General features: G+C 48.1%; 1 protein-coding gene across 2 annotated transcripts; it reads left to right on the top strand.

Annotated features, from left to right (window-relative positions):
• The first annotated feature begins 12,107 nt into the window (after positions 1 to 12,107).
• Positions 12,108 to 18,362, top strand: B9D2 (B9 domain containing 2). 2 transcript variants are annotated; one of them, XM_066348668.1, is made up of 4 exons: positions 12,108 to 12,248; positions 12,754 to 12,845; positions 15,752 to 15,877; positions 17,787 to 18,362. In XM_066348668.1, the coding sequence occupies exons 2-4, from the start codon at positions 12,758 to 12,760 to the stop codon at positions 18,098 to 18,100; spliced, it is 528 nt and encodes a 175-aa protein (XP_066204765.1). In that variant the 5' UTR covers positions 12,108 to 12,248; positions 12,754 to 12,757; the 3' UTR covers positions 18,101 to 18,362. The 2 variants fall into 2 exon arrangements, with proteins under 2 accessions (XP_066204765.1, XP_066204766.1); XM_066348669.1 differs by having other exon boundaries at positions 12,108 to 12,254.
• Positions 18,363 to 18,498: the final 136 nt, after the last annotated feature.

The following is an 18,498-nucleotide window of genomic DNA, read 5'->3' as shown; positions in this document are numbered from 1 at the left end:
AATGGCTAAAATGAGAAAGAACACCACTACCACCAAGTGTTGGTGAGGATGTGGAGGAGGGGGACTTTCATATACAGAAAATTGCTCTGACTCCCAGGAAAACTGTTGGGTAGTGTCTACTAGAGCTGAACATAACCCAGCAATTCCACTGCAGCCAGATATGAACATATGTCCACCAAAAGACAACTTCCCAACAATACGTGGATTAAAAAATTGTAGCATCTTCACACACAGGAAACTACACAGCAATGAGAACACAGCTCCAAGCAACAGCATGGATGGATTTTACAAACAAAATTCAGCAGGCACCAAACAATACACACTGTATGATTTTATTTATATAAAGTACAAAAACAGGCCAAATTAACCCATGTTATTTCAATGCAGTTAGCGGTTAGCATTGGAGCATCCCGGAAGAGGCATGCTGGTGTCCCGGGGGGCTGCTTGTGCTCTTTGAGTTGAGCTCTACTTACCAACTGAATTCAGTTTATGAAATTTAACCCAGCTCTTCATTGTGATTTGTGCACTTTTCTGTACATATATTACACTTTAAAACAGTTATTTTTGAAAAAGAATGAATTAGCCTGACCTGTGACAGCACAGTGGATAGAGTGTTAACCTGGAATGCTGAGGTTGCCAGTTCAAAGCCCCAGGTTTCACATGAGAGAAACAACTACTACTAGGAGTTGATACTTCCTGTTCCTCCCCTTTCTTTCTTTCTCTCCGCTTAATAAAATCAATAGGGGTAGGGGGAGTGGTAGAGGTAGGGGGAGTGGTAGGGGGAGTGGTAGAGGTAGGGGGGAGTGGTGGGGGGAGTGGTGGTGTAGGGGGAGTGGTAGGGGGAGTGGTAGAGGTAGGGGGGAGTGGTGGGGGGAGTGGTGGTGTAGGGGGAGTGGTGGGGGGAGTGGTAGAGGTAGGGGGGAGTGGTGGTGTAGGGGGAGTGGTGGGGGGAGTGGTGGGGGAGTGGTAGAGGTAGGAGGAGTGGTAGGGGGAGTGGTAGTGGTAGGGGGATTGGTAGAGGTAGGGGGGAGTGGTGGGGTAGGGGGAGTGGTGGTATAGGGGGAGTGGTGGGGGGAGTGGTGGGGGGAGTGGTGGGGTCGGGGGAGTGGTTCAGGTAGGTGAGTGGTAAATAGAATCTTTAAAAAAGTACTAAGAGGCCCTGGCTGGTTAGCTCAGTGGTAGAGTGTCAGCCTGGCATGCAGGAGTCCCGGGTTCGATTCCCAGCCAGGGCACACAGGAGAAGCGCCCATTTGCTTCTCCACCCCTCCCCCTCTCCTTCCTCTCTGTTTCTCTCTTCCCCTCCCACAGCCAAGGCTCCATTGGAGCAAAGTTGACCCGGGCGCTGAGGATGGCTCTGTGGCCTCTGCCTCAGGAGCTAGAATGGCTCTGGTTGCAACAGAGCGATGCCCCAGATGGCAGAGCATCGCCCCCTGGTGGGTGTGCCGGGTGGATCCCGGTCGGGTGCATGTGGGAGTCTGTCTGACTGCTTCCCTGTTTCCAACTTCAGAAAAATACAAAAAAATAAAAATAAATTAAAAATAAAAAAGGACTAAAAGAAGAAAAAGAAAAAGAGTGAGTTCGACCTTTATATAAGACATAGATAAGTTCCCAAGATGTGTCACTAAGTGAAAAAAGCAAGCTATAAAACAATATGTACACTCACTATAGAAAACAGTAGGGCAGTTCCTCAAAACATTAAGAATAGAATTAACATATGACCCAGCAATTCCACTTCTGGGTATAGACCCAAAAGAACTGAAAGCAGGGTCTTGAAAAGATGTTTGTACACCCATGTTCAGAGCAGCTTTATTCACAATAGCCAAGAGGTGAAAGCAACCCAAGTGTTCATCAACAAATTAATGGAAAAACAAAACGGGGCGTACATATACAATAGACTATTATTCAGCCTTTGAAAGGCAGGAAAATCTAATACTCATTATGATACAGATAATTCTTGAGGACATTATACCAAATGAAATAAGCCAGTCATAGAAGGACAAATACTAAGTTGATTCTACTTATATGAGATACATAGAGTAGTCAAATTCATAGGGACAGAAAGTAGAATGTTGGCTACCAGGGGCTGGGGTGGAGGAGAGAAGGGAAGTTGTTTTATGGGTACAGAGTGTTAATTTTGCAAGATAAAAATGGTTGTAGACATTAGTTGCACAATTATGTGTATACACTTAATGCCACTGATGTGTACACTTAAAAATGGTTCAGATAGTAAATTTTGTTATATGTATTTTACCACAACTTTTTAAAAGTTAAAAATAAAAAGTATATAATATCAGATGTACATAAATAAAAAGTACATAAAAAATAAAAGGTACAAAAAAGTACATAAAAATAAAAAGTACGCCTGACCTGTGGTGGTGCAGTGGATAAAGCGTCGACCTGGAATGCTGAGGTCGCCAGTTCAAAATCCTGGCTTGCCTGGTCAAGGCACATATGGGAGTTGATGCTTCCCGCTCCTCCCCCTTCTCTCTCTCTTTCTCTCTCCTCTCTCTAAAATAAATAAATAAAACTTAAAATAAAAAAATAAAAAATAAAAAGTACATATTCATGTAAAATATGCTATTTCAGTAACAATAAAAACCATCAATAATAGCAAACATTATTGTCCTTCTTATGTGCCAGGCACCGTCTTAAATTTATTACATATTTGTAATAGTAAGTTATTGCTGTGACAAATTATCCCCCCAAACGTAGTGGTTAAAATACTTTATCACTGACATAGTTTCTGAAGGTCAGTCATCTGGCAGGCTGAGTGCCTCTGGTTCAGAGTGCCTCATGAAGTCACAGTCAGCATGTTGGCCAGGTGCTGGTTATCGGATGATCTGACTGAGGCTGGGAAGATCTGCTTCCAAGATGGATCATTCCTATGATGCTGGTTGTTGGCAGGATGCCTCAATTCTTCCCCATTTGGGTCTCTCCGTTGACAGCTTTACTGCTGTTACATCATGATGGCTGACCTCTCTCAAGGTAAATCATCCAGGAGAGAGATTGAGGAGGTTTTTCACGGCCTGGTTTTAAAAGTCACACAGCAGCACTTCTGCCACATTGTATGGGCTAGAATCAAGTTACCAAGTGCAGCCTATACTCAAGGAGAGAGGAATTAGACTCCACATAGTGAAAGAGTGTTAAATAATTTTTATTTTTTGTGGACATATTTTAAAATACGTAGCTCCATACATTCATTAAATCCTGACAATAATTCAACAAGGTTGGTACCATCATTCATTCTCACATCACAGACCAGGCACTGAAGGTCACACAGACGGGTCAGAGCCAAGACTAAAATCCAGGCAAACTGGGAAGCATTTTCTTTTCTTTCTTTCTTTCTTTTTTTTATTTTTATTCAGTGAATGGAGGGGAGGCAGAAACAGATGCCCGTGTGCGACTCAACCAAACTGGGATCTAATGGCAGATGCTTTGCCCATCTGGAGCATTGCTCTATTGCTCAGCAACTGAGCTCTTCTTAGCGCCTGAGGTGGAGGCCATGGAGCAACCCTCAGCGTTCTGCACCAACTTGCTCCAATTGAGCCATGGCTCAAGGGTAAGAGAGATAGAGAGAAGCAAGAGGGGGGAGGGGTGGAGAAACAGATGAGAGCTTCTCCTTTGTGCCTTTATCAGGAATCAAACCTGGGACATCTGCACTCTGGTCTGATGCTGTACCATACCACTGAGCCAACCAGCCAGGGCCTGAGGCATTTTCTTTCTTTCTTTCTTTCTTTCTTTCTTTCTTTCTTTCTTTCTTTCTTTCTTTCTTTCTTTTTCTCTCTCTCTCTCTCTTTCTTTTTTTTTCTTTCTTTTTTTTTTTTTTTTTACAGAGATGGAGAGTGAGTCAGATAGAGGGATAGACAGGGACAGACAGACAGGAACGGAGAGAGATGAGAAGCATCAATCATTAGTTCTTCATTGCACGTTGCAACACCTTAGTTGTTCATTGATTGCTTTCTCATATGTGCCTTGACCGCGGGCCTTCAGCAGACTGAGTAACCCCTTGCTGGAGCCAGCGACCTTGGATTCAGGCTTGTGGGCTTTTCCTCAAACCAGATGATCCCGCACTGAAGCTGGCGACCTCGGGGTCTTGAACCTGGGTCCTCTGCATCCCAGTCCGATGCTCTATCCACTGCGCCACCGCCTGGTCAGGCTCTTTCTTTCTTTCTTTCTTTCTTTCTTTTTTTTTTTTTTTCTTTTTCTGAAGCTGGAAACGGGGAGAGACAGTCAGACAGACTCCCGCACGCGCCCGACCGAGGTCCATCCGGCACGCCCACCAGGGGTGACGCTCTGCCCACCAGGGGGCGATGCTCTGCCCCTCCGGGGCGTCGCTCTGCCACCACCAGAGCCACTCTAGCGCCTGGGGCAGAGGCCAAGGAGCCATCCCCAGCGCCCGGGCCATCTTTGCTCCAATGGAGCCTCGGCTGCGGGAGGGGAAGAGAGAGACAGAGAGGAAGGAGGGGGGGCGGGTAGAGAAGCAAACGGGCACTTCTCCTATGTGCCCTGGCGGGGAATTGAACCCGGGTCCCCCACACGCCAGGCCGACGCTCTACCGCTGAGCCAACCGGCCAGGGCCACTCTTTCTTTCTTTCAATCTCTCTCTCTTTCTCCTTTCTTTCTTTCTTTCTTTCTTTCTTTCTTTCTTTCTTTCTTTCTTTCTTTCTTTCTTTCTTTCTTTCTCTCTCTCTCTCTCTCTCTCTCTCTCTCTCTCTCTTTTCTTTTTCTTTTTTTTTTTTTTTACAGAGATGGAGAGTGAGTCAGAGAGAGGGATAGACAGGGACAGACAGACAGGAACGGAGAGAGATGAGAAGCATCAATCATTAGTTCATTGCACGTTGCAACACCTTAGTTGTTCATTGATTGCTTTCTCATATGTGCCTTGACTGCGGGCCTTCAGCAGACTGAGTAACCCCTTGCTGGAGCCAGCGACCTTGGGTTCAGGCTTGTGGGCTTTTCCTCAAACCAGATGAGCCCACACTGAAGCTGGCGACCTCGGGGTCTTGAACCTGGGTCCTCTGCATCCCAGTCCGACGCTCTATCCACTGCACCACCGCCTGGTCAGGCTCTTTCTTTCTTTCAATCTCTCTCTCTTTCTTCTTTCTTTCTTTCTTTCTTTCTTTCTTTCTTTCTTTCTTTCTTTCTTTCTTTCTTTCTTTCTTTCATCTCTCTTTCTTTCTCTTTTGTGAGAGAGACAGACAGACAGAGACAGACAGGCTGGAAGGGAGACAGATGAGAAGCATCAATTCTTCATTGTGGCATCTTAGTTGTTCATTGATTGTTTTTCTCATATGTGCCTTGACCAGGGGGCTCCAGCAGAGCTAGTGACCCCTTGCTTGAGCCAGCGACCTTAGGCTCAAACAAACAACCTTGAGCTTCAAGCCAGTAACCTTTGGGCTCAAGCCAGCGACCATGGAGTCATGTCTATGATCCCACAGTCAAGCCAGAGACCCCACGCTCAAGCTGGTGACCTTGGGGTTTCAAACCTGAGTCCTCTGCATCCCAGTCCAATGCTCTAACCACTGTGCAACCACCTGGTCAGGCCAGAAACATTTTCTTAATCGCTAATATCAACCAGTAAGGAAGAAACCGATTGTAAAAAAAAAAAAAAAATTAAGAAGGAACATTGACAGGACTTGATAACTGTTTAGATGTGGGAAATGATAGCATACAGGATGACACCCAAGCACAACCTCCAAATTCCTTTGAATCTGGGAGACCTGTTGCAAGAAGGGCAGGATAGCAGAGAGGTTAAGAACACAAAGTTGAGGAAACTATCATCAATTTGGCTTAAGGGAAATAATTTTTGCCCCAATTTCTTCATTTTAAATAAAGCCGATATTCTTACCTACCTGATGGGATGTCTGTGAAGATTAAAACAGATCATACAAGCAAAACAATCCATTTCTGGGGGACTGGTAGAAAGAAATAACTCAATAAGTGGTAGCTTGCAAGTATGCCTATTACTGAAATATCCCATTGAATTATTTTATTTATATAAATATTATCCAATTAAAATGCTGCCCCCTCCTATAACATTGAGTTGGTGATGCTAATTTTTGTAATCCCATTTTGCTAAAAGGTAAGCGAATACGTTCTCTTTGGGCTCCTGAGCTGGGTACAGAAATAAGAGACTAAGGCAAGTGTTTGGGAAGTCAGAATTTATGAGTGTCTCTGAGTCACTCTCCTCATGCCCATTATGTGTATAGAGCAGCTGTGTTAGGCTTGCTCGCAGGTTTAGCAGCTGCAAGCACTGCCTGATTACTGCATGAGCACATGGCAGAGACACGTGTGCATAGCAAATATAAGGCTATGGGTGCTTCCCCTGGGTGGTGATTCTCCCAGATCGCTCTCCTGCCACCATGAGTGTGGTTTTCCTTCTCCCTTCCTTGCTCTTACTGCAAATAGCAGATTTTCTTTTGTTTATTAGCTCTTTCACTTTTGTTATTTGCTTGCATGTCTTTGCGAGCCTTTAGCAAACAGGTATGGTGCAACACTTTCAGACTCTGAAGTTTCTCTACTGTCTGCCCAAATCCATTGTGAACCTGCCTCGCCTCAGTCACTGGCATTACACCTGGTGTAGTGGGCAGGGTTCAGAGCAGATGTGTATGGAGCCCCCGACACCCTTGAAGGGTGGGGCAGAGGAGTGGTCACTGTTCTCCAGTGTATGGTTCCCTGTGGCTGTCCTTTCGGGGGCCATAGGCTGGGTGTTTTTTTTTTACAGCCCTGCGAGAAGAAACTGAGAGCTCTGTGCAAGAGGCAGCCCGAGGTTGAAAGCTCCAGAATGACATGCGGACCAAGCAGCAATGCTGGAATGGTCACTGGAGAAAGAGCTGCTGATACAAGAATTGCAAGTCAGACTGTAGCCTGAGCACCAACAGCGCCTGGAAATGGAGCAGTCTCTGGAGAAGGGATTGTGGGTTCACGAGTTGTCGTTGGCAGCGACAGCTGTTGGAGAAACAACTGCGGATTCAGGAGCTTGAGAGTCAGCTTCAGGCCGAGAGCTGTCAGCTGCAGAAGCCAACGTGGTGCGCGGAAGAAGGAGCTGCGTTGCTGCCAGCGGTATCACTCTGAGTGGGTAGGAGCAGGCGTTTCTGACTCCTCCTCTTCTGAGGGGGGAGGCTCTGGCAGCAACTGCTGTCTGCAGACTCAGAGCCCCACCGGTGATCGCCAAGAAGGTAAAATCCCAGCAGCCAAGGGCCCCTCAGGGGCAACCACAGGCTCCTTCATAGGTAGTGGAGCACTCTGTGGTCCAGCCCTATACCCAGGCAGAGCTGATGGAGTTGGGGGCACAATTCAGGCAGAAACCCATGGAGCCACTGGCAGCCTGGTAACTGAGGTTGTGGGACATAGAGGTGGATGACATCATGCTCTCCAGAACAGAGATGGAGAAACTGGCTGCCACTACCACACACTCCTCCTTGAGGCAGTGTCTTCAGAACTGCCATGACAACCCAGGAAACCATACCCTATTAGAGTGGGTGATGGCTGCCATTCATACGGTCTGGCAGAATGCCAGAGACTTGCCGGGGGCAGTGAGTTGGTGGCAGTGCTACAGTGAGTTAGTAAAGGTCCTTCGGGAACTAGGTATGAAGAATTCTGCTTTCCACCTGGGGTCCTGTGGACCAGATGAGGAAGTGTTTACAGCCGAGATGTGAGATCTTATCCTCTGCAGTGCCCCATCAGCCCTTTTTGGGTCACTAGTGGCTATCTTGGGCCCCTATGTCGGACAGCCTATCGACACAGTTATGTAGATAATAGCATATTTGGGGGAGCTGGAGGTAGCATGGAATCACAAAACTGTGAGGGCTGCTGCCCATGCTGCCCCTCAGACTAGCAAGAGGAACGGGCCTGTGAAAGTTACCCAAACACAGATGTGGGTAGATTTCATTGCGGCTAGGACAGATAGGGAGATATTGGATGGCAAGCCTAATAAAGTCCTTTTGGAGCTTTGTCAGCAGCTTAAACCAGGACAAATATTCCAGCCGCTGAAATGAATGGCCCCAGCAGCTACCAATAATACAGTTGGTGTGCTGGCGGCATGGCACCAAGATTATATGATGGAGACCGCTGAAGGAGAGGAGGACCCCTAAGACCCACTGTTCCAGCTTGAATAGGGGGAAAGCCGAGAGACCCATCTAACAGGGACAGATGGGGACCAGAGGCCACACATGGAACTGGCTATCCACTAGTCCCCTCCTAATGTACAATGGGTACTGGCGTTGGTGGATACAGGTGCAGAATGTTCCCTTATTTATGGGAACACAGAATGGTTTGCTGGGACCCCAGTGGCCACTGATGGGTTTGGGGGCCAAACTGTTCAGGTGAAGCCAATAACTATTCCAGTGGGGATAGGAAGACTCCCTCCTAAGCCACACAAGGTATATGTATCTCCTATTCCTGAATATACTTTGGGGTAGATGTCTTGTTAAGGACTGTTTTTGGAAACTATAGCTGGGGTGTTCCACCTGCCTGTCCAGGTTGTGAAGGCAGTGTTGTGAGGACATGCAGCACCCCCCCTTGCAATTACCTGTTGCCTGGCGTGTGACTAGCACAAAACAGTACCACCTGCCAGGCGGCTATGAAGAAATCACTGGGACAATCCTCGAACCAGAAAAGGTGAGGATCATCCGGCCAGCACACAGTCCTTACAACTCCCCAGTGTGGCCTGTGCGCAAACCAGACGGAACCTGGCGAGTGACAGTGGGTTGCAGAGAACTGAATAAAGTTGTTTCCCATTTGAATGCTGCTGTACCCTCAATAGCTAACCTGATGGATCGGTTAAGCCATGAGTTGGGGACATACCACTTTGTGGCAGATTTGGCTAGCGCCTTTTTCTCTATTGATATAGTTGCAGAGAATCAAGACCAATTTGCCTTCACTTGGGAAGGGTGGCAATGGACCTTTACAGTATCATCACAAGGCTATTTGCGTAGCCTGATCTTGTGTCATGGGCTGGTGGCTGCTGACCTGGCTAAATGGAAACAACCAGAGGCACCTTGTGTCATGGGCTGGTGCCTGCTGATCTGACTAAATGGAAACAACCAGAGGCAGTTTGTATGTATCATTATATCAATGACATTATGCTAACTAGCGACTCTCTTCTAGAATTGGAGCAAGCAGTTCCTACCCTGCTATCCCATATGAAAGCATGTGGCTGGGTGGTCAACGAGGGCAAATTACAAGGACGTAGGTTATCTGTTAAGTTCTTGGGAATTGTCTGGTCTGGTAAGACAAAGGTTATCCCTGACACAGTTATAGATAAGATCCAAGCATATCCTGTGCCCACTACGGTAAAGCAGTTACAGGAATTCCTAGGTCTGTTGGGGTATTGGCAAGCATTCATACCGCATTTAGTTCAGTTACTGCGTCCCTTATATTACCTTATTTGGAAGAGGGTTCTCTGGGATTGGACTGAGCAAGCACAAGGTGCATTTGCAGCAGCTAAGAGAGCTGTCAAGGCGGCACAGGCTTTGAATATGTTTGATCCTGCCAGGCCCTTTGAGCTTGATGTCCATGTAACCCCTGAGGGGTTTGGATGGGGCTTGTGGCAACAGACAGAGCACTTACAGCAACCTATTGGGCTGTGGTCCCAGTTGTGGAAAGGCGCTGAAGTCCATTACTCATTAGTGGAGAAACAGTTGGCAGCTGTGTATACTGCCCTTCTGGCAACTGAAGAGTATTATGACCACAACTCCAGTTACTCTATTGCAGGATGGGTGAGAGATTGGGCAACCAAACCTTGTAGTGGTACGGCCCAAACCTCTGCCCTGGCCAAGTGGAGTGCCTACCTGTAACAATGCTGTGCTCTTAGTACCAGCCCACTGAGAGCAGAACTGCAGAACTGCAGGAAGTCTTGGGTCCAGTCACCTATGAGACCTTAGAGTCAGGTGCAGCTGGGGCTCAGGAGGCAGAACCTGAAGTCAGTCCCTATGAGGAGGGGTGAATGCCTATACCCAAGGATGCCTGTTATGCTGATGGTTCTAGCAGGGGCCAACCTGCCAAGTGGATGGCCATAGCCTTCCATCTGGCCACTGAGACTACTTGGATGGACACAGGTACAGGCCAAAGCAGCCAATGAGTGGAATTAAGAGCCCTATGGCTAGTTTCCCGTAATGAACCTTCACCTCTGGTGATTTGCGCCGACAGCTGGGCTGTCTATTGTGGACTGACCCGTTGGATTTCTACTTGGTACATTAACTAGCGGATGGTAATGCATCATCCACTATGACTATGGGGTCAGGCCATGTGGCAAGATTTAAAGGAACTAGGACACCAGAAACTGGTAACAGTATACCATGTCACAGGACATGCCCTTCTATCTCCCCGGAATATGAGGCAGACACTTTGGCGAGGGTGCAATGGTTGGAGACTGTGCCTGTAGGTGACATGGCACAGTGACTCCACTGGGTCTGTTCCATGCGGGACAAAAAACTATGTGGCCTATTGTTAAGGCATGGAACTTGCCTGTGCAGATGTGGGGCAGCTGTATTAGGCTCGGTCACAGGTTTACCAGCTGCAAGCACCTCGCTTGATTACTGCATGAGCACATGGCAGAGGCACAGGTGCATAGCCTATGTAAGGCTATGGTGCTGCCCTTGGGCGGAGATTGTTCTAGATCGCTCTCCCACCCCCATGAGGTGTGGTTTTCCTTGCTCCCTGTCCTTACTGCGAATAGCAGATTTTCCTTTGTTTATCAGCTTTCACTTTTGTTATTTGCTTGCTCTGTCTTTGCTCGCCTCCAATAAACGGGTATGGCCTGACACTTTCAGGCTCCGCAGTTTCTCTACTGTCTGCCTGAATCCAATGTTAACCTGCCTGGGCTCCACCACTGGCATTACAACATGCTTGAGTAAACTAAAACCTAAAGCCATGCAAAGTCACAAGACAAGTTACTGGCAGAGTCCAGTTTTCAAGAACCGTATTTTCTACAGTTACAGAGGCCTCAGTTCCTCATTTCTCATACCCATTCCTCCTTGTTTACAATGAGCACGGGCAGTTTTTCTGAGAAGGAAGTTGGATTATCAGTCCAAGAAGCCTGGGGAACTCTAAAAAAGGAAGGAAAACCTCCCCAACTTCTCAATTATCTCCAAATGAGGAAGAACTTCTTTCTAGTCATGAGGCAGAAGGATAAACTATCCTGAGGGAGAGCACCCCATGGCCCTAGCTCAAATCTCTGGGTTGTGATCACCTTCGGGGTAGAGATTTGGGGGCTGTTGGTCAAATAAATTTGTAAATATGATATATATGTTTGCTCGCTTATAGTTTGCATTGGGCATGGGAGACAGGCTGTAAGCAGGCAGGGTCGTTATAGCCCAAGGCTTAAGTTTTAATACTAAGATTTTTTCAAAACAGCTTTCCCCATACCCTTGACTGTTGCATGATGTGTGGTGGTGCACTCTCATGAGGAATCCCATTATGTCTCAGATAAGTGACTTTTGTATCAGAGACTTCCTTGTTTGTATATTGGATTAAAGGTTTTGATTTCTACACTATAAAATGGGGCAGAGGAACCCATGCTGAAGGAGAGCAGAGAAAGGACACGTGGAAGAGAGAAGCATCCAAGATGGTGGAGTGCTGAAGGAGAAGCCAGTTTGTGCAGAGAGAAGGAAGGAGATGGGGAATAGAGGTGAGTAAGGCTGGTGAGTAGAAACTTTTGATTCTAGGAAACTTGAATAAGTCAGTGGCTTTGGGAGCCCTGAGCGGAAAGGGAAGTGTTTTCCCACTGTATTTCTTGCCCCTGGTGAGAGCTAGGATAAAGCTAATGGCCCACCAGTTCTTGGCTCCGTTGTTTAATTACCGTCTGTTTGAATCAAATGCAAACCAGCACCGGCCAGGCAGCTGTGATGGTGGCGGTGGCTACTGGCTTTACAGGGGCCACGGAGAATTGATGAATTTATTTTGTGAATAGGTTATCTGGGAGAAACAGCTGGCACAAACTTACTCAGCTGTCTGGCCACACCCCAAATGGCGGAACCATGGGTGGTGAGGGAAAGACGCTTTTCCCAAAATGGAGAGCGGGAAAAGAAAAAACGTCCATCAGAGCTTAGCCCCGCCCTGACAGGCAGTAGGGCCAATTAGCGGCCCCACAGGGCGGGTACAGGGGAGGAGGTTGCTGTTGCTCCAGCAACAACCAGGGAGCAGGAAGGCGGCAGCGGCCTCGCAGGGATCTGGCCCCTCAGACGCTGCCTGGAAGGTCCTGGGAGAGGCGCGTGCCACACCTGGGAAGTCAGTTCCCGCGGAGAGAGGTACAGGTTAGGTTCACGAACTCCAACTCCGATGTCGCTTTCGTCCCTTCTAACCGTTAGCTGTTCTGAGCTAGGAGTAGCGCATGCGTACACTTAGGAGGCGGGGCTTTAGCACCCTGCTCTTAAAACGCATGCGCTTTCCGGAGCTGCGGGGACAAGAGGGAGAAGCTGAGGCAAGGAGGTGGAGTTTCTGTGTGGGTGGACCTACCGGCCCCTGGGGTGGGGCTTTTCTCTGCACTGAGCAAAAAGAGGTTTTTTTTGAGTTAAGATGCCAGCTCTTAAGCCTAGCCTTCCTTAACACCCGAATTTTTTCGGAGCTCTCCTGGAGAGGCATTGAGGATCATGGTTAAGACCCCAGCCTCAGTGGTTTGATGAAACTATTTAACTACTTTGGAATCTTAGTACTTGTCCCTTATTTGAAAGGCCTAAGTTTCCGTATCTGTAAGGTGGAAATGATAGTACCCTTACCTCACAGGATTATGATTTTATTTTATTTTATTATCAGGGCCATGGCCGAGGTGCACGTGATTGGGCAGATCGTAGGGGCCACTGGTTTCTCAGAAAGTAGCCTCTTCTGCAAGTGGGGCATCCATACAGGTATTCTTGGACTTAGTTCATTTCCCCACCAGGACTCCCAGCCTAGAAGTTTCCCCCTCCTTCCTTGACCTTGTGGCCCAGTTCCTGATCCTCATCCTCCATCGATGCTCAGGACTCCTAGCCCTGATCACACTATCCATTTGAGTCTCATTGCTCCCTTTTTATCCCTTCCCATCCCATCTCCGGGAGCTCTGGCTCCTTCTCTCTGAACATACAGCCCTTAAGAATATGGGACTTTAGGTTAGACCCAGAGGCGGATTAAGGTCGGTTGAAGCCCTGGGTGCAGAAGAAAATATTGGGCCCCTTAAAAAAAAGAAACAGGGAAATAAAAGTACATGTTAACCATATTTTTAAATAAATAAAAAATATTATGTACTAGTAATGTTAAAATTGCACACATGAAACCAAACTTGGTGTCATTAGAAAAAAGTGTAAAGTTGGGGTTTTGTAGGGCTCTTCAGAAGTCGAGGCCTAGGGCCCACCCATTAAATCTGCCTCTGGCTTGACCCCACACACACTCCCAATCCTCAGAACACTAGACAGCCTTAACCTTACTGTTTGGACTTTATTCACTGTCGTAGGAGTGCTCTGGGCCCCTCATCCATCTTAATTCTTTGCTTAACAGTCTCCATTTACTGAGTTTTTACTGTAAAATGGAAGTTTTCACCCCAGATTTACAGAGGAAAAGCCACCCTCTTATATTTATAATTCTCTGTGAGAGAGTAGAAACCCTGTTCTGGTAGTCATCCAAGTCTATCCACATGGCCCAGAATAGTGTGGGGTTGTGTAATGGTTACAGCCTCCAGTCTAGGCTCAAATACTAACTCTCCCACTTATTAAATTGGGGACCTTTGGACTTAATCTCTCTGAGCCTCAGTTTCCTTGTCTGAAAATGAAGCTAATAGATAAAAGGCAGCACAAGGTTGAGGTTAAGAGCATAGAGTACCAGGGTTCAAAACCAGTTATTAATTATGTGACCTTGGGTATTTGTCTTTGCCTCAATTTCCATCTGTACTATGGCAATAATAATAATAATAATAACACTGAACTCATGGGATGGTTGTGCGAACTAAATAATAGCAGCACTTAGGAGAGAACCTGGCCTTATAAGTGTTCGGTGTTTACCCAGTTCATGTAAAAGTTGGATAGGGTCTTCTGTGTAAAGCCCTGGGTATGTTGCCTAGCACGGATAAATGCACATGATACGAGTGTGGCTATTGCCATCATCATCTCTTTAGGCCATGGGTCCTTGGTGATGTCACTGGTGGATAGGGTGGTGGTTGAGATTCCCTGGAAAACTGTGGTCCTCCATCCTCCACCTGAGCAGATGAAGAGGCAGGCTCTGGAGTCAGACTTGGTTTCCAGTCTGGGCCCCACCTGCTCTGTGACTCTTGGCAGGTGCTGTCCCATCTTGGAGCTTCAGTTTCCTCATCTGTAAACTGGGATATTTGTCCTCCATAGGGGTTGGGAAATATTGTATAAATATATAAAAAGCCAGACCGAGGTCTTTTGCTTTCCTTGCCTGGACCAGAGAGAATAATAACTCATACGGTTTTTACGATGTCAGGGACTGTTAAGGGGGCAGTTAATTCAGCAGAGAGCTCAGAGGCAGTCGGATAAAGGGGTTGGGCTCTACAGTCCGACAGAGCTCAGTCTGAATCCAGATCCACCGTGGACTTTGGTCTGTGTACTCCATGGGGAGAACAGTGCTTGGCACACAGTAGGTGTTCAATAAATGTTCGTGAAATGAATGGAAAAGTGACCTTCCTTTTCAGAGTCTGTTTCTTTACTTGTATTGTGAGGATTATATTATCACCCACCTTCCAGGTCCACTTATTTGTCCAGCTAACATTTATTGAGCACCTTCTGTATACTAAGATCTGAGTTTGAGGTCCTGGGAATCTATCAGTATATAAGATTCCTGCTCTCCTGGGGAACACATTAGAGACAAAACAAATAAACAAATAAAGAAATTAGTGTGATGATTACAGATGGTTGTAGGTACCCAAGAAAGAAATTAGATGAAATAATGTGGTAGGGCCTAGTTTTGAATAGGAGGGTGAGGGAGAACCCCTCTAAAAGTGGCACTCAAGCTAACCCCTGAAGGATGAACAAAAGCCAGGCATGGGGACATCCAGGAGCAGAGCTTTCTAGGCAGAAAGAACAGCCAGTGCAAAGGCTGTTTCCAAGGAGGGAAACAAATATAGGACAAGTGAGGCTAAAGGTAGTGAGAAATGGGGAAAGTGATGGAGATGAGTTCAGGAAGAGGGACACAGGCCAGACCTAGGGCTTCGAAGGCTATGAGGAGAGTCTGTAGACAGGGGGTGGGGTGGGGATTAAGAGTCCTAGAGGGTGGATTAAATGAATTCATCACTAGAGTGCTTAGCACAGTGTTTGGCATTTGGTAAGCATTCAGTGCATTTTTGCTATTATTGTCACCCACAGTAGGACTGGTATTATTACTGTGTGCCTTTTACAGTGTGCTCATGCTCTTTGTCAAAGGGCAGCCTTGGTTCCATCTTAGTCCTTGGACTAGGCCTCTAAATGCAGGGTGAGATTAGTAACAAAATGATACTCAACACTTATCCAGCACTAGCTATGCCCCAGACACTGTTCCTCTGTGTGTATTAGCTCATTTAATCTGCTCACAAAATAACAAAGAATGCATCATTACACCCACTTGACAGATAGGGAGACCCTGGCAGGGAAAGTTAACTTGCCCAAGTACGCACAAGCAGGAAGAAGTAATGCCGGGATTTGAATCCAGACGTTTGGCTCCAGAGTCCAAGCTTCGTGGCCTCTCTCCCCCAGTGCGAAATGGGGTCTTATAGCCACAGTGACATCCCCTTACTGATGGCTGCCTCCCACCCTTCCCTGTCGCATCAGTGTCCTGGCTCTCATTGCAGGGGCGGCATGGAAGCTCCTGTCAGGTGTACGGGAGGGCCAGACACAGGTGGACACCCCCCAAATAGGGGACATGACCTACTGGTCCCACCCTGTTGACTTGCACTTCGCCACCAAAGGCCTCCAAGGTAGGTTCCTGGGCTGGACCCTGAGCCAGTCTAAGGGGATAAGGGTTAGCAGCACCCCATGGGGTTAGGACTGGGAATACCAAGTTCTGGCCCTGGAGAGGCCGAGTAGAGGCCTCCCATGGCTGACCCTCGGTAAGTCAAAGGCCAGGAGTGGAGGGAGAGAGGGAAAGGTGGAGACCAGGGGAAGAGGGGAGATGGCTTTCAAAGAGAGGCAGGACTCCTTGGCTGTTCAGAGGAGAAATGAGTATGTGGGGGAGGAAGGGTATCAAAAAATCTGTTCTGGTGGAAAATTTGGGTCATTGGAGAGGAGTGGATTCCAGGAAATAGCCTAGGTAAATTAAATATGCCATATATTTCAACAAAATAAATAACATTTACTGAGTGCCTGGCTTGTGGTGGGTGATGCCAGGGAGATTGAGACAGCCCCCAGCCCTGTCCTCATAGGGTTCACTATCCCATGGGGGAGTCTGAGCTGTTTTCAGATAGTGGCAGCTCAGATGGGCAGGGATGGGATAGGGAATTCTAGAGGGCTGTGGAAGCCAAAAGGAGGCTCCTGACTCTATTGGGAGGTCAGGGAGGACTTCCTGGAGGAGGGGATGTTTCAACTTGGCTGTGAGGGGCAATTGGAGCTAATAAGGCAGAGGGAGGGAAGAGGATTCGAGGCAGAGAGCTGTGTGTAGAAGGCTCAAAGGGTAAAGTGAGCCAGGACATTTGGAGGATGGAGGGAAAGCAGGAAGACTGCAGGTGGTGAGGTGGCAAGGGATAGGGGATAGGCCACACAGGGCTTTGAATGCCAGGCTGCAGTGCTGAGGCCTCCCCTGAAGGCACTAGGGAGACACAGCAGGTAACTGACAAGTCAGATATTGCTTCTAAAAGATCCTTCTGGGTGCTGGTGGGTGATGGATTGGCACATGAAGCAGGCAACTGTCTTTTCACTCGTCAAAACCCAAGTCCTCCACTGGTCCCACCAAGCAGCTCCTACCTCTGGGCCTTTGCACAGGCTGTTCCTTGTCCTGGGAATGCTCTTGCCTAGCTGTCCACATGGCCCACTCCCTTCCCTCTTTTAAACATTCACTCAGATGTCCCCTTCTTAGTGAAGCTTTTCTTGATCATCCCCTTTCTAAAACTGCATCCCACCCCCATCCTACCTAGCTATATTTTTCTCCAGACTAGTTATCACCATCTGGCATACCCTGTAATTTGCTTATTTTACTATATTCGTTGTCTAGGATGTCAGCTACACAGGGCAAGAATTTTGATCTGCTCTGTTCACCTCTGTGTCCCCAGCTTTTAGAACAGGGCTTACCACAGAGGGGCTCAGAAAAGAGAGTGAAAGGGGACTAGATCTCCAAGAGTTTTGCCTACCAAGCTGAGAATCTGAACTGTATTCTTAGGACACTGGGAAACATGGGAGGAGAAAGATACTTCCAGATAGATGCCAGGTGGAAGGTAGATTGGAGGGGGCGAGAAAGGAGTCCATGAGCCCAGAGAGGACAGGGTGGAGCACAGGGCGGGAATAAGGGAGGCATCCAGGACAAGTCCCAAGGTGCTTGCTCACTTGGGGACTGGGCTGCCTTTAGATGGGGGCACATAGGAGGCCACAGAGAGGGAATTAGCAGAAGCTAGATCAAAAGGGCCTTGCTTGTTGAGATTGGATTTTATCTTGAGGGCTCTGGGAGCCATGGAAAGTTTTGAGCACGTGAGGAACATGGATTCAGAAATGGCTGAATCCATTTCTTTGGCTGCTGTGTGGGAGTGGGAGTCCAGAGAGGGGGCTAGGGCAGAAACCCAGCTTGGCTTGGCTCTTTTTCTCCCTTCCTCTCTCTAAAATCAATAAAACAAACAAAAATGGGGACTCAGGGGGAGGAAACCAGGCTGCGCCTATTCTTCCCTCCCTCCTGTCTTGCAGGCTGGCCCCGGCTCCATCTCCAGGTGTGGTCTCAGGATAGCTTCGGCCGCTGCCAACTTGCAGGCTATGGCTTTTGCCACGTACCCAGCAGTCCGGGCACCCACCAGCTGGACTGTCCCACCTGGCGGCCCCTGGGCAGCTGGCGGGAGCAGCTGGCCCGGGCCTTTGTGGGTGGTGGGCCTCAGTTGCTGCATGCGGACGCCATCTACAGTGGGGCCGACCGCTATCGCCTGCACACAGCCGCTGGTGGCACCGTGCACCTTGACCTAGGCCTGCTGCTGCGCCACTTTGACCGCTATGGCGTGGAATGCTGAGACATCCTGCCTCAACAGCCTCAATCCACATCCCTGGACACCCATGAAGGGGCAGGACTGCACAATGGTCAGAAGTGTGGCCTCTGGAGACTGCCAGACCTGACTCCAGCCAAGTCACGGAGCGGCTTCTGTCCTGGCTGGCACTTCAAAGTCCAGCTTCCCCATCTGTAAAATGGTGGTAGCAAGTGTCTGGAATCCCAGGTTCTTGGGAGAAGAGGCTGCCTGGCACCTGCAACTGCTAAATAAAGAAGAGCAGTTCTGACAGGTGTGGGTGCCTTCCTGAACTGCTGACCTGCCTGATGGCCTGTGTCCCATCCTCCCAATGACACCTTCCTTTCTCATACCCCCACCTCTGACAGACTCACTTCCCCAACCTTGGCCTCAAACTCTGATCTCCT

The sequence above is a fragment of the Saccopteryx leptura genome, chromosome 9 (genome assembly GCF_036850995.1).
Source record: "Saccopteryx leptura isolate mSacLep1 chromosome 9, mSacLep1_pri_phased_curated, whole genome shotgun sequence".
Lineage (NCBI taxonomy): Eukaryota > Metazoa > Chordata > Mammalia > Chiroptera > Emballonuridae > Saccopteryx > Saccopteryx leptura.
This window is presented reverse-complemented; position numbering and strand designations above follow the sequence as displayed.

Excerpts from the sequence above, each read along its gene's own strand:
- B9D2 (XM_066348668.1), top strand. The coding sequence starts at position 12,758 with ATGGCCGAGGTGCACGTGATTGGGCAGATCGTAGGGGCCACTGGTTTC. Across the intron at positions 12,846-15,751 it reads CAAGTGGGGCATCCATACAG|GGGCGGCATGGAAGCTCCTG; the intron begins GTATTCTTGGAC and ends CTCTCATTGCAG. Across the intron at positions 15,878-17,786 it reads CGCCACCAAAGGCCTCCAAG|GCTGGCCCCGGCTCCATCTC; the intron begins GTAGGTTCCTGG and ends CCTGTCTTGCAG.